This window comes from Prenolepis imparis, unplaced genomic scaffold (genome assembly GCF_030444845.1).
Source record: "Prenolepis imparis isolate NDT839.2.m4 unplaced genomic scaffold, iyPreImpa1.0 SCAF_7, whole genome shotgun sequence".
NCBI classification, from domain to species: domain Eukaryota; kingdom Metazoa; phylum Arthropoda; class Insecta; order Hymenoptera; family Formicidae; genus Prenolepis; species Prenolepis imparis.
The window spans coordinates 5014611-5029091 of NW_028141165.1; the positions used below are offsets into that span (position 1 = coordinate 5014611).

The 14481-nt window shown below is 38.1% G+C and overlaps 2 protein-coding genes across 3 annotated transcripts in view; one reads left to right on the plus strand and one right to left on the minus strand.

The window, feature by feature from the left end:
- The window catches only part of LOC145938035 (uncharacterized), a 190277-nt gene that overhangs the window by 21726 nt on the left and 154070 nt on the right, over window positions 1–14481 (minus strand). The window lies entirely within an intron of this gene.
- Window positions 3612–7466, plus strand: LOC145938525 (uncharacterized). The gene is made up of 3 exons (XM_083042228.1): window positions 3612–3773; window positions 6134–6429; window positions 7149–7466. Exons 1-3 carry the CDS (start codon window positions 3612–3614, stop codon window positions 7306–7308), a joined length of 618 nt encoding a protein of 205 aa, XP_082898354.1. The 3' UTR covers window positions 7309–7466.

The window sequence follows — 14481 nt, forward strand, 5'->3', positions numbered from 1 at the left end:
AAAGTAATCTTTATATATATATAGCTTAAATTTGTGAGAAATTGATTAATTTTTAACAGCTAATAACTCGAAAACTGTATATAGATTCATATCCTTAATAAAAAATAAGAGCTAACGTAAAATTAGTCAAAGATCGATTTATACAAATTATCTTTGATTTATTAGTTTTATTAAAAATTACGTATTGTGTTAGCAGTATGTGCCATTGTCTAATCTTGTGGATAACCAGAACCATTCGTTCCTTATCGAGTAGACGGAGCAATTGGTTTGGTTCACATGTATTGCCGTGGAATGTACTGCCGTGTATTCTGCCACGAAATTGAATTACAACTCCAGAACGACGTAATAAAACCCACCCTTCTCGGATATATATCCTTGTTCGCTCGTCGTTGGGGCAAGTGTAAGAAGAAACGAATCAACCCCCAACTGTCTTCCAGAAAGGTTCGTTATCGATCAGCGACAAACAAGTTTCTGATTCGCGTAATGGAAATTTAACGACGTTAACACGCAAATTATAATGCGTGATAAATATATTGACAATTAATTTTTCTATTAAATCAGCGTTGGCGAAACTCCGTTTATCTCGTCGTATTGTAAAATTACAGATCGTACATAAATATAATTATTTTTAATGAGATTCATACATATAACGCGGTACAAATCGCGCGAAAGAATTGAAACGCTTTTGTTCTGCTTTAGGTTTATAGCACTGTTAATCATTCATTTCAAGCACTTCTAAGGTACTGACGCGAACAATGGATATTTTTTTCAATTTTCGTTTTAAGTGGCACGTACAACCGGGCTACTGCGGAAAATGGAGCCCCCGATAACCCCCATTGTTGACCAGCGTGATAAACTGACCCCGCATACGTCTTCTTTTGTTTCAGAAATACCCCGCGTGCTCTGTTACGTAACCATTTATTTTTCGTCCAGCGTTGATTTGGTGCATTGTATAAACCCAGCCTCTTTCGATATAAAGAGAAATGATCGAAACCGCGAAAATGTTGTCTGCCACGCTATCAAGGATGCACCTACTCTTTATATTCTTATTAATTTTAATTCTTAAATTTTTCAATTTTTCCATTGTTTGTGGTCAGTGTCCAGTGTCAGTGCTAACCATGTTATATAATATCATATTTTCTTCAATTATATAATGTACAAAAGAGTGCATTCTACAACGATTAATCAAATGCGAGATGACAGACGTCAAACTTTGCAGATAAAACTCGACATCTACTAAGACAACACGAGAAAAAATTTAATTTGGAATAAATCTTTTTTTTTATCAAGCTGAATTCATTTTCCACCAAGGGTTCACGAATGAATGGACGTTGTTTAGCCGATCATGAGTATAATACACGTGTGTCACGCATTTTGCATTCGGCCTTCAGGTCCGAAGACGAGGAGTTCGTGTATAAAACGCAGTGAGTTTTATGAGATCGTACAGCCCTTCTCTTTCTCTCTCTCGTTGTGATTCAATTTAACGCCGGTAAACGCGGAGCCAAGATTTTACAACGTGTTTCAAGATTACGAGAGCGAGTTATACACTGAACCTTCTTCTCACGAGAGACTCCGTGATCCTTTCGCAGCGAAACTTCTTTCTTCTCTCGTTACACACCGGTCATTTTTCTTCGCGATTGTGACATACTTTGTCTATCCTCGCACGAATTTCGCATCAAGATTTTATTTTACCGGGATTGTTCGTTTATAAAAGCCTGTGATTTTATATAAAATATTTATTGCCATCCGTTGTCGATCGTGAAGATCGGCAGCTGGAAATGTGAGCGGTTCTTGACTGCGAAAAAGAAAATCTATATTTATGAAAAATAAGAGAGTTTAAGTTATCTTGATATTATGGTATTCGGAAAAAAATGTATCTCTTTTTTAAATATTTTATCGAACAATAAAAAGCGATATGTATATTTCAAGCCATCTTCCCTCTTTTTATTATACAACCGAAAAGAATCTACCTTTGACCTTTTTTTATATTCCATTGTAGCCAATTCTCGAAGATCATTCTCCGAGAAAGACCAATGTTGCGTTGCTGTTTCACGAAATATAGTTTCCCCTGCGTGCGGTCGAAGACAAACTTAAGCTAGGCTCGGACTTAAAGAGCAAGATATTGCTCCGTTGCTCTCTTCATTCGGAGATTTTTCTCTTTTCTTTTCTCTTCCTTCTTTTTTCACGTAATACGACTTCGATTTGGACCCGGTTACGGCTCCTTGCGTCGCTTTTATCGAGTTTTCTCTCGCGACGCTATCGGCAAAGTGCCGATCCATTCGTTCTAGGTGCCGTATTAAGGCGATATCATAACGAAATGGAGCGCAAATGTACTCTTCCTTTTGCGGTTCTCCGATGCGATAGATTTTTTTTGCGGGCGGCAACCCGCAGGGTCAGTGAACTCACTTTGGCACTCGACAGTTTGCGAAAGGATTCGCGAAGCTGGCGCCGATTTTTTATAAAGAGAGAGGGAGAGAGAGAGGGAGAGACTTCTCCAGCATCCATGAAGGAAAATGTATGGTTACTGCAGCTATATGCGTGACGTATCGATTGTAAGAGAGGCTGATAAAACGGGAAGAATATTGCTTTCTTTTGCTCTCAAATTTAAATTTGAACAGAATTAAGAAAATTAATCAATTAATTAATTAAAAAAGTCCCTCTTTCGAAATAATTTTCGGAATAATTTTACATGTTGAGAGAATATATATTATATATAATATTAATAATATTATTATAATATTATTATAATATTATTAATAATATATATAGTATTATATACAATATTATTAATAATAATATTATATTCCGAATATACATTATAATTCCGAAATTATCAACTGCAGCAATTTCTAAATTATACCTTTCACTTTCATTTTCTTGCACATAGATTATAAAACAGTAGATTTAACAAGAAGAATTAGATTGAATGTTTATTATCGCGTGATCACATTTATCTCATTTATCCGTTTCGGCAAAAGTTAGGAAGGAGATTAATAAAGCTCGCTTATCTCTCGTAGCGTTAATAATTCTCAGGGCAATAACGACCGATTAAAGCTCGCTCCGTCGAGATGCTAGTTCGCTCTTCACGCTAATATTTCGCGTTCCGGTGAATATTTAATTCACAGGACGACGCGGATGAGCGAAAAGAAGTGTCGTCGGGACTTATTAACGGAGAGACACGTTACATTCGCAATTTCGCGCGATTACCACCGATTTACACCGCGAGAGACTTCAAATATTTGTCCGAGACGCGTTTACAGACAGAGACGCGCATTACGAAAACCGGCTCTATTATGCATGCGTCAACGGTGGGTGAGGAGGAGGACGATGAGGGGGTGGAAATTGCTTGTGCTCCTCGCCGGATTACGTAAATGGTCTTCGAACCCGGCCGCAATTCGACTCCCGGGAACTGGGAGCAAACATTTGCGGCCTGGGATGTTTAACGGGTTCCCGCGACACGCGCGCACCGAAAACGATGCCTCCGCAGTTCGCCGTCTTCGGAGTCGGCGACAAAGTCGAGCTTAATCAGAGATTGGGCAAGCTCTCTCTATCTCTCGAAACTCGTCGCATCTCGTCTCGTCTCGTCGCGACTGTAATCCCGCGATCGGAAAATGATCGCGTCGATCGTTCTCGCACTGCTCCTGTTTTGTCAATCGATCAACATCGGCGGATGCCTCCTGGCGAGCGAAGCTCGTGTAAATAGCACGAGCGAGCAAATCTCGCCGTTCAGAATGAGAAGGAGTCTCACCTTTCCCGATCCGTCCATGCTCCTGGTACGTAATCGATCGATCGCGTCTTTCCTCTGGAATTATTATCGATGTTACTAATTATCTGATAAGAAAGTTGTACGAGTTTTACACTTTGTTGAAAACAAAAAAGTTTGGCCAATTGCCTATGCGCGTCTCCAAGTAATATCATTATACTTTATCGCGGATTCATGAGCACACACATAGATCAGAGCGCCTAGTTTTTATTATTTCGGGTAATTAAAACGACCGTTCGTTAAGCTTGTCTGTGAAAATGAATACATACAGCCCTTTCTCTTGCGCACGTGCTCCGCTCTTCGTCGTTCATCCAATTTTCAGGACAGCGTGTTACCACGCAAACACACCACAACGGTTTCTCGCACGTCGACGATGGTCTCGGCCTTTGAACGAATGGCGCGAAGAAAATCGACCAGCGCGAAAATCATTATTCGCGACTCAGGTTTTTTCTATTCTTTCGACAACATGAGTAATTATTTTCGTCTCTCGCGAATGACGTCGGAAAAATTATTAGACGGCTGACGTTTTGACAGTTCGGCGCATATCTTTTGTGGTTTATTCAATTTTCGCGAGACAGCTGACTGGAAGGAGGGGTCGAAAAAGGACTTACATAAAGGAAATAAACCGCAAACACACATACACTTACGTTACCATGTGGATAGCCTCTCGTGGACGCGTATATGAATTTCGATAAAACCACGAATTTTCAGAGAAAATCGTACTTTGGGATATGTCTGGCGAGGACAGTTTAACGAGATATTCGCCGTAGTTCGCTTTTATACGAGATCGGCGAGAAACGTTTTTACACATCGTGCCTACGAGATTGCCTCGGCGAACGAAATCGATACATTCCACGAGTCGTTGACAAATCACCGGTTGGATGGGAGGGATGGGAAGGAAACGTAGGACGACTTTCATTATCCGGGTTTTAATTAAAGACAGATCAATCGGATCGACGACTTAAGTTAGAGAATAATGTTTGGAGAACGCATCTTCAATGCAGCAAGCGAGAGTGTTTATTCTTATATTTACATTATCTCATATTGTGAGCATACATATATACACGAGGAATACTACGTTTGTCTAAGATTAACAAGCTACGGCGGCAGCTTCGAAATACATTTATTCAGCAAACACGTGTAATGAGAGAATACATCTCGTTAGTCCGTAAACAAACTTTTCATTTATATTTCTGAGTAGTAGGGAAGGTTGTGCCAAAAATTATGGGCGTATTAAATTCACGATCGAATGAACTGTAGTTTAAACTTTTAGGATCCTTTCTTTCCACGTGTCATAAAAATTCCCTCGAATCTTAAAAATAATCTAAAAATCACGTATTTTTAAAATTCGTATAATTTAGTATTGATAATTTATAATTTGTAATTTGCACAGTTTTTGCAATATAGATTTTTTTTATTCAACTTGAAGAGAAATACAAGTTTCTATGAGATGTATTGATTGATATTAATTCTGAAATAGCTCGCATTTTCCGATGCGCGAAGGGATTAGTTGCATTCGCACCGGAATTACGCTCGTACGATACGTTCGCAATCAATTATTCGCGCATAATGTCGGGTGCGAACGGCCGGCATTGTTTACCGGGTGGAGAAGAGGAGAGAGGAGGAGAAAGGGGAGAAATACTGCGTGTCGGCTCCCCTTTTTTTCGTCGGGGTGCATTTTCTCTTCCGGCGAACGCCGAGATACTCACCGCCCAGATACTCGGCGGCGGAACGCGATTCCACGCGGAAATTTGCGGTTTTATCGGAAATTCATACGAGGGGCGGGGCCCGCATGCGAACCCGACGCGGAAATTGGATGAACTTCGTACGATCGTCCGGGATTCATTGCGAGTCGCCGTTCCCCGTGTACCGGGTGTCCCGAAATAATTGTGCTTTTGTCCTCTCTTAATGACTCGTCGATCAATTTGGAGTCGAGTTTCTCTCGACGAAAATATCGAAACGTCGACAGTCTTATGAGTTATAAACGATTGAGAAAATAGAGGGCTTCTCTCTCGCAAAATAAAAAAAAATTGCGGAAAAGCCAAATAACAAAACTGCGCTCTCCAGTTAATTTCAGACGGAGTTTACTTCAATAGAAGTTTTATTCGTCAATAAACTTGTTATATACAAGGATATATATATGTGTGTAGTGCGAGAAATTGAAAAGTTGCAGTAAATGAAGACCTTTCTCGACATTTTCACTAGAAGTCGACTTTAAATCGATCAAAGAATCTGTCTTTAAAACGATATCCGGTGGTTTTGAGATACCTTACATATGAGGAAATAATTATATATCGTTATATATCGCCGAAAAAAATAATTATACATATACAGATGCGATGAATATGACACTAAACTATACTTTTACAGCTGATTTTTGGTCTGGGCACTCCGTTGCAGTTGGATCGCGAGAGCATAATCGTGGGTGTATTTACAAAAATGTGGTACAACATGCCGACCAACGCCACTGATTTTACGGAACCGGGGGTGTATTACACAAGAACTAGCAGAAGCAGGTGGAGTTTTTACAAAGTGTTCGAAAAGATGATGGCTCTGTACGGCTTTGGCGGCAAAGAGTGTTTGCTAAGAGCCATTTGCGAGGTGGCATATGTTCCGTTTGACGTTCACCATGGATTGCTGGGACAGTTGGTGCAGACTTTTCTCAGGTAAGTAAATAATGTATTGTTTATTTAAAAAAAAAAAAAGATTTTCATATATTTGAATTTTCATCTCCAAATCTGCAAATTTTTTTCCTAAATACGAAAATGACTCTTACGAGAAAAAAAAATTAAATTGAATCGTATATAGAATTAAATATAGAGTTTCTTGAATTTTACAGATATATATATTTTAAACGAACGTGTTATATTTTGTAAAAAATACTGTAAGTGAGTTTTTTACCAAGTTTTCTTAATTTTTATTAATCACCTTGATCTGCATTCTTAGCTGCAATTTTTTTTTTACAAACTATTGATTATGAGATGTTAATACATATCCTATACATGTCTCCCTAGATACCTCCATTTATAAAAAAAATATTTGTTATCAATAATAATCGAAGCAGAATTTGAAGCAGACGTTGTTAGCGTGTGAAAAAAAATCAATTGACCGCGCTGCAATAAAACATCAGACCAGTCACTGGCGCGTGTCAATTACACGCGAACATAATGTTATAGCAGGAAGGGGCGATGCGGTATTTAACAAACACCACATCAAACACATAGCCCAGAGAGTTTCACCGATATAAACGTATATTTTCGCAATTCTGATATTTCTCAATTCCGATACGTTTGTCCGACACAACGCGTTTCCGCGACAAATTCTGCAATTTTTCACGCGCGATCCCCAACCACGTGTGCGAAAAAAGAATTCAATGGGATTCCAGGCCCTCCAGTACCCAGGAAGAATACGACGAATACGGGGATCGGGAGTACCGGGCGGCCGAACAGCTGGGCGAGCAGGCGGAAAAGGGTGAAAACTGCCACACCCTTTATCCGGAATGCCATAAAAGTGTGCTCGACGTGTTTTCCGCGTTGATCACGTAAAACCGAATGGAAATCTCGACGGGGGCGACGAGGCGTCAGGGATACGTTAGGGTTATCGAGATGTCGAATGATATCGAGCGATGTCAGATCACAGAATCCGAAAGTTTTCAAGTGATATATTATCGTCGAGATAATTTATAAAATATTTTTTTGCGTATTGCATTTTTGGAGCAATCGAGACGGAAATCGGCGGAATGTCGCGCATTATTTTTCTAATAAGATATTATCATCTATCATTTTATTATATTCTATTTTAATTATTATATTCTATTATATATATAGAATATTTGATTCGAATGCCGGTTTGGTTTCATTTAATGCGCGCGATATACAGTGTCGACAGTTTTTTATTTACGAAAAGAATACGTGGTACTTTATTTGTCAATAATAATAAATCGAATTTCGACGCCGCGCTTTAAACGAGATTCCTTACCGAATAATCCATCTCTACTCGATGTTTCGTCGCTTTGCGAAGAGATCGTGAAAGCGTTCCTACGTTCTTTTACGTTCCCTATTGGCATTCCTCTCTCTCTCTCTCTCTTTCCCGATTCGGAGTTTCATTTTCCTAAAAGTGCACGCGGAAGAAATACAGAGTTTCGGCGGCTGGAATGCCGGCATGCGATATTAAAGAATCTTTGGCATTCGCGAAGCCGATCTGCTCAAGTTTATCGCGGTTTTTTTCCGCGCTGCTTCCCACAAATTCCCGGTATAATCAACGGAAAGAAAAACTCGTCGAGTCGTTTCCGCTTTCGTGATTTCGCCCGTCGCAATTTCTTTATGCACGTTTAAAGTCGTGTGGTAAAATATTTTAAGTTACTTCTTTTTTCTCTATGACCCTTCTAGTATCTTTTTTTTAAAGATATATCGCGGAAACAAAATCTTGAACAGAAAAATTCAGTAAAATAAAGGCTTCATTGTCGAGATTAGTCGGAAGATGGAGAACGTTTTCAGAGAAAGGGGTCAAACTTGTGAGACGTATCTATCTTCGCGTAATATATGTATATATAATATAATATATATGTAAATCAATTCGGTGGAATGGCCTTAATTTAGTCCGTGCGCATGTGTATTTACACGCACACGGATACACATTTCCCATAATGATGCGTATTGCAACCGCATCCATATCTATGTGGTTACACGTGTGATTCCCGGTTAATTATTAGATAATAGGGGCGCGTACCATATAGTTAATTATGAATAGATATTAATTTAGTCGGTGAACTTGACCTTAATCGGACAAGACAAAAATGCGACGTTGCAAAGCACGTGAAAAACAATTTTTTATATCTGAAAAGAGAATATCTGGAGACCTAATTTTTCAAGACAAAGCATGCAAAGCTCGAGAATCACGGAGCATTTTGGATAACGTTCGCTTTTGTAAATATAACAGCATATACGTCCCTCATATCTTTCAGGTATAAAAAATATTCCGTAAACGTCTTTTAAACGTATATGAGATTTTTTTGCGTTATTTATCACAGCTCGGAAGATGAAGAAAGAAATTGAATTCTCTTGTCTTTCGATTTATTTGCAAAAAACAACGCTTGCTTCCATCTCATTATTATCGAATTTTTTTCAGGTGATCTTGTGATAAAAATCCGAGATCCTTTCTTCGCGTTAACATTCCCGGGATATTGCAATCAATGTACGGTTCTGGATTCGCGTGGCTGGAAAGCCGCTTTAGCGTGTTGCATCGCGAAACGATTTCCTCTTTGTAACTTTATTTTTATTATTACGTCGCACCTCATACAGCTAACGCTTCGCATGCAGCTACGCTTGCGCTCGTGAAAATCTCATCTCCTTGGAGCGTCGTCGCGTAAACACGCGGTCTTACGCGCCTCGTTCCGCGCACGGAAACGCTAAACGGGCGTATTTCTCAGGGGTGCACAGGTCGCGAATTTGTTTCGCGACTCACAATAGCCGCCTCCCTTCTTCTTGGAGCGCCGACATTACGTTGCTCCAAGATATTCTTCGAGTTTGCGCGAGTGTCCGCAGCCGTGAAAGCTAAATTTGATGGGAAAAGTTTGCTTTCTTCGGAAACGGAGAAGGTTCGCCCGGAATTTTCGACCAATGTTCGCATTTCTATTCGTTCGCTTGCCGAGACCGAGATAATGTATGCCTTGTAATATCACTAGGATCTAACATCTGCTTTATAATAGATCGATAAAATCTATCTTTGATAAAATTCTCAAGAGAAAGGCCAAAAGCAGGAAAACTCGAATAATATTAATTACAAATTGTTATTAATTTTAATAATTACTGTCATCGTAATCGGTTATATTAAAAATTGGAACGATTCGTAATTATTATTATTGAATAATTCATTATCAATTAATTATAATTATGCACAAATGTATTTGTTACAATTAATCGTCCAATAATTATAAATTATAAATGTAATCGATAATATGTAACGAGTCGATTATATAATTTTATCAGTTGTTTTTTTCTCTAAAGGAAGCCTCCCTTTCTGGAAAAGAAAGGCTTACTATTTCTTTTATCGACATAAAAATGACACTAAATTTACGGGTTTCTCCCGGAATTGTCGATATTATCGGATATAACTTTTCCTTGTTTCGAATTTTTCGACGCTTCTACGAGGTATCGAGATATTTTCGTGCTTCTCATTCGACTGGATACACTTGTCTCCGAGGTCGGTCGTAGTGAATAGAAACGATTTATTGCCGCGCGACATACGCTCTGCGACGCCAATATTTCCTCCTTCCCTCCAACCCTTCAGGAGGAAGTATTACCTGACATTGGGTGGAGATTGCAAGTTTGCTTGCCGGCAAAAAAATTTGCATGGATATGATGGCATCATTTCGATTCGATCGATTGACAGCTGGGGAAATATTCCATGTGTAGACGCGTGAATTGCTGTCGTCACTTGCGCCACATTATTTTCTTTAAACGAAAGCCAAGAATTTTTATAATGCAATTAAGATATATTAAAATAAATTATAGTAATAGGAATATTTATTTTATATGTCTCTCTAGAGATATCTTATTTTGATAAACAATTTGCGTTTTAGCAAACAATCTGTCGGCTTTTGTTCTAACATATAAATAAAAATTCTAAATTAATTGGTTAGTATTTTAATACTTTACAAACTAAAATCGATATTTTAATCTTTATTTTATACATATAGTATAAAAATAAATAAATGTAGAGAGAGAAGAATTATTTAAAGCATATATTAAAAATAAATTTGTTTGATATTTATGAAAGCAACTGTTCTCTTTTCACATCAAGGAGGATTTTGTAGTGAAAAAAATCCGGACATTTTGAAAATAATATAATATTTTTTTGAGAATATAACTCTTAAAATAAATAAACGTATAAATATATATATTATATGTGTGTATATGTATATAAAATTTTCTCTCGCATAATAAAATATAGTTGTTCTGGATACACAAAAAAGAAATATTATATACAATTGTCTCTCGTAGACGGTTGATATTCTCTACAATATTCGCACGATAAAAACACAAGTTATAAACGTTTTTTAAGAGATTTCGACTTTCACAATACTGCTAAATGATAAAAATGTCAAGGTATTTCACATGTCGAAGGCTCGAAAAATATCTCTAAACTCCACCTTAATTAACCTTCCTATTCGCAGCAAATTATTTTCGATATCTGCTCGATTTTGCCTTAATAAAGCGAACTGTACCACTTATTCCAGATCGTTGCTTCATCTCCCGCGTTTCGCTTCGCTTTCGGGCTTTAATATCGCATCAATACCACATCGGATCATCCGTATAAATTAATCGCCGCGTATCCAATTTTGTCTTGTTTTCTCTCTCTCGATCCTCATTACGCTATCCTCCTCTCGCCAGCGCTATTTTGCCCTGAAATTTTTCGCCCTGAAATTCAACGGAAATCTCTCAAGAGAGCAAAATCTAGATCGAAGCCTCGAGCCTTCGACAGTTGTCCGAACCATTTCGGGGGGCAATTTTGCGAATCAATTTGTAAAGCGAGAGATAAAAAAGAAGGAAATACGTATAATCCTATCTCTCGCATTGACACGCGCTCACGTAAAACGTTACGTGACGTATCTCGTTGGCATCAGTTATGAAAACTATGGTCTCATCCCGCGATCTCCATTTTCCCAGGGTGGGCTGTCGGAACCTCGTCGGAACTAAAATTGTATTTTCAATGACCGGAAGCGGTAGGGAGAGTTAAATGGCGCCGTTGCGCCAGTGGTTGTTGACAGTGAGCGTCGGCGAGGATATTTGTTCAACAATATAGGGGGATTGGGGATGCGATGAACGAGAGAGGGAGAAATGGCGTGTTGTCTTATTTGCCGCACGTTGCTGCGCGAAATGTTACTACTCGTCTGGTACAAAGCGTCATCCACTTAAAGCTATATCGTATCGAGCGTTGAAGATTCTACGTGAAAGTTGTTGACGTTGTTGCGAGGTCTTTGGCAATCCCTGTCAGTGATGGATATTTCATAGTTTTTTTTTTTAAATTGGAAAACACAATTAGAGAGATACGCTCGAGTAATATGGAATCGACTTTATCCGAGTGAAAATTTTAAATCACGATAATTTTTATGTGAAGAGAGTCATATGTTATAAAAGTGATCGAAAATAATTTACGTTCTTCGCGAATTAACGTAACAATATCAATATGAAATAGAAATGGAAATTAGGAAGATAGAAGGGTTATACGATGAGGGATATATATATATATAATATCGTTTATATAATATTGAAAGAATATTTTAAAGTTAATCGATAGTTGATATTTCAATATTGAAACCAATACGCTTGGATTATTCACATCTGCGAACGAATAATAAATTATTCCAACTAAATTGTGATATTACAAAATTTTATCGATGATCAATTATTCCCTCTTTGTGTTGAATAATTTATATTCGTCGAATAAATTCAAAAATTAAAAATTGATACGAGAAATACAATACTTATAAAAGCGATCTTATTGTTGCAGTTATCTTCATTGAGCGATGAAATGGAAATAAATAGTAGAATAATAGAAATTATAATTAAAGCCACATAGAATTTAAATTTTTATTAGAGATTATCTCGGAAAGTTCACAAAATTTATCACGCTAATTAAGATTTAAAATATTAAATACTTGAGATATTTTTTATATGGTATTTACAGAATTTTATATTATATATTCTATATAAGTTTGTTTTTTAAACAAATCGATTACGTATACAAGGATAGAGAAAACGGAATGACGTGATCTTAGTGTTAATCAAAAGCAAGTCAACATAGCTTTTCAAAATGGTACAATATCTTATATGAAATGAATTACAACGAGAACTCTTCTATGCAATTTGCATTTTCGTTGACGGTGACAATCGGAGAAAATAAATGAATAAAGAGAAAGAGAGAGACAGATACTGTTTATCCCTTTGCTCAGTTAACCACTACTTTCTTCCCTTCATCCGGTTCGCTAAATACAACAAGCAGACAGCGTAGAAATGCATATCGCGCATTTTTCGCATTCTACAAAGGGACGCACATTGTTGCTGAAACGAAGTTGTGTGTCGTCCGCCCCAGCTCATTCTGTGAGCTCATCTGAGAGATTCCATCTGTCGCGCATACAGGCGGAAACTAAATAACGCGCGACGATAGTGAAATGTCAAAGTCGCGGCTTGATACATAAGTGCTTATCCAATGTACCTTGTGCGGCAAAGAATTGAATCAACATCTGTCGAGTGGCTTGTTATCTTTGCGCAAGAAAAGGATAAAAATTACCAAAAATTTTTAATCGCGACCTTTCCCAAGTTTTTTTTTAACATTTAAAATGTAAAAATGTATTTATATTTTTGCATTTTTCTCGGTGTAGAGAATCTGATCGCTTTGATCGGAATTATGAATTATTCGATCCTATATATCCCTGTGGATACACAAATTCGATATTCGAATATCCTGACGCCAACATCTGGATATCCGTGATGTCAGTTCGTAATTCGACGAACGATTAACCACCTTCCAGACACATTTCATCGTGCGTGTAAACTTCGTTTCGCGTCTGGTGCGTGGATTTTCGACGGATTACAGGACGCGACGTCCTGTAATATAACTGCGGATGTCCGCACGAACATCCGTCGCAATCTGTATAATGGACATCCGTATAGCGATTACAACCTCGGAATCCATTCGAATCTGCTCCGATTGTTACGATCCGTCTGGTAAGCGCGCGAACATGTGTAGAATTTATGTGCGGAATTTATGCGATAAAGGATTCAATTTCTTCCTTCCGATGTTGCGCGCGCAAAAATTGACACGACTCTTTTCTTTTTTAGTTAAAAATTAGAACCGTGAATAGGTATTTGAAGAGAAATGTATGTTGGCAACCGAAATGCAATCTCTTAAAAATTTCGAGAATACTTCGTCGTTCGCGATCGACTTACAAATCCAATTCGAGACCTCTGACACGAGCACTTATCTCCCGTGAAAATATTATTAGAATTGACAATGTCCCTCATACTTGCGGGCATAAAGGATGCTGTTATTACTTCCCCTCGGACGAGCATCGATCCGATGTAAGTTTCAATTTAATAGCGCATTTCCAATCAACAAAGCTTTACCCTACGAGAAGGTTCCGGACGAGCGCAATTTTCTCGGAACACACAGTTTTCTCGGATCAGAGATTCCCTCGGCCATTCTTTCCGAGATGTTGTATTGGAGTCTCTCCCTTCCTATATCTACTATACGTCTCTCGGCTTTTGACGATAGATTTATTATCTTCAATAATTTCGTCGAGTGAATTATTAAAGTACCGTATATAAAATTTCGATCAAACGGCGTTTTAGATTTCCCTTATCCAATATAATGTTGTAATCATGAATCGTGTGAAAGCAATCTCGCTAATGATGTAAATACGATATTTAAAATGTGGCCCACACACGTGAAAGAGAGAGAGAAGGACGTGTAATGTCGGATTTTTGCCTCAGATGAGATTTTAATTCAACTTTGGCCGTTAATCCTTGCCGGTACGGAAACGAAATTAATTAAAGCTGCTTAACGGATAAGACGGGCAATTATTGGATTTACAACGCTATCGCTTGCCAAGATTAAACCTGGTATACGCCGATGAATCGCCCGGCGGCGTCGCCGGCATCCACGGCTTGATGTATGGCTGCGTGTTGTGCCTCCACACGAATTTCTTTCTTTTCGTG

Bases quoted from the DNA above. Each gene is read 5' to 3' on its own strand.
- LOC145938525 (XM_083042228.1), top strand. From the start codon at position 3,612: ATGATCGCGTCGATCGTTCTCGCACTGCTCCTGTTTTGTCAATCGATC. The intron at 3,774-6,133 runs GTACGTAATCGA...ATACTTTTACAG, and splicing joins CCGATCCGTCCATGCTCCTG to CTGATTTTTGGTCTGGGCAC. The intron at 6,430-7,148 runs GTAAGTAAATAA...ATGGGATTCCAG, and splicing joins TTGGTGCAGACTTTTCTCAG to GCCCTCCAGTACCCAGGAAG.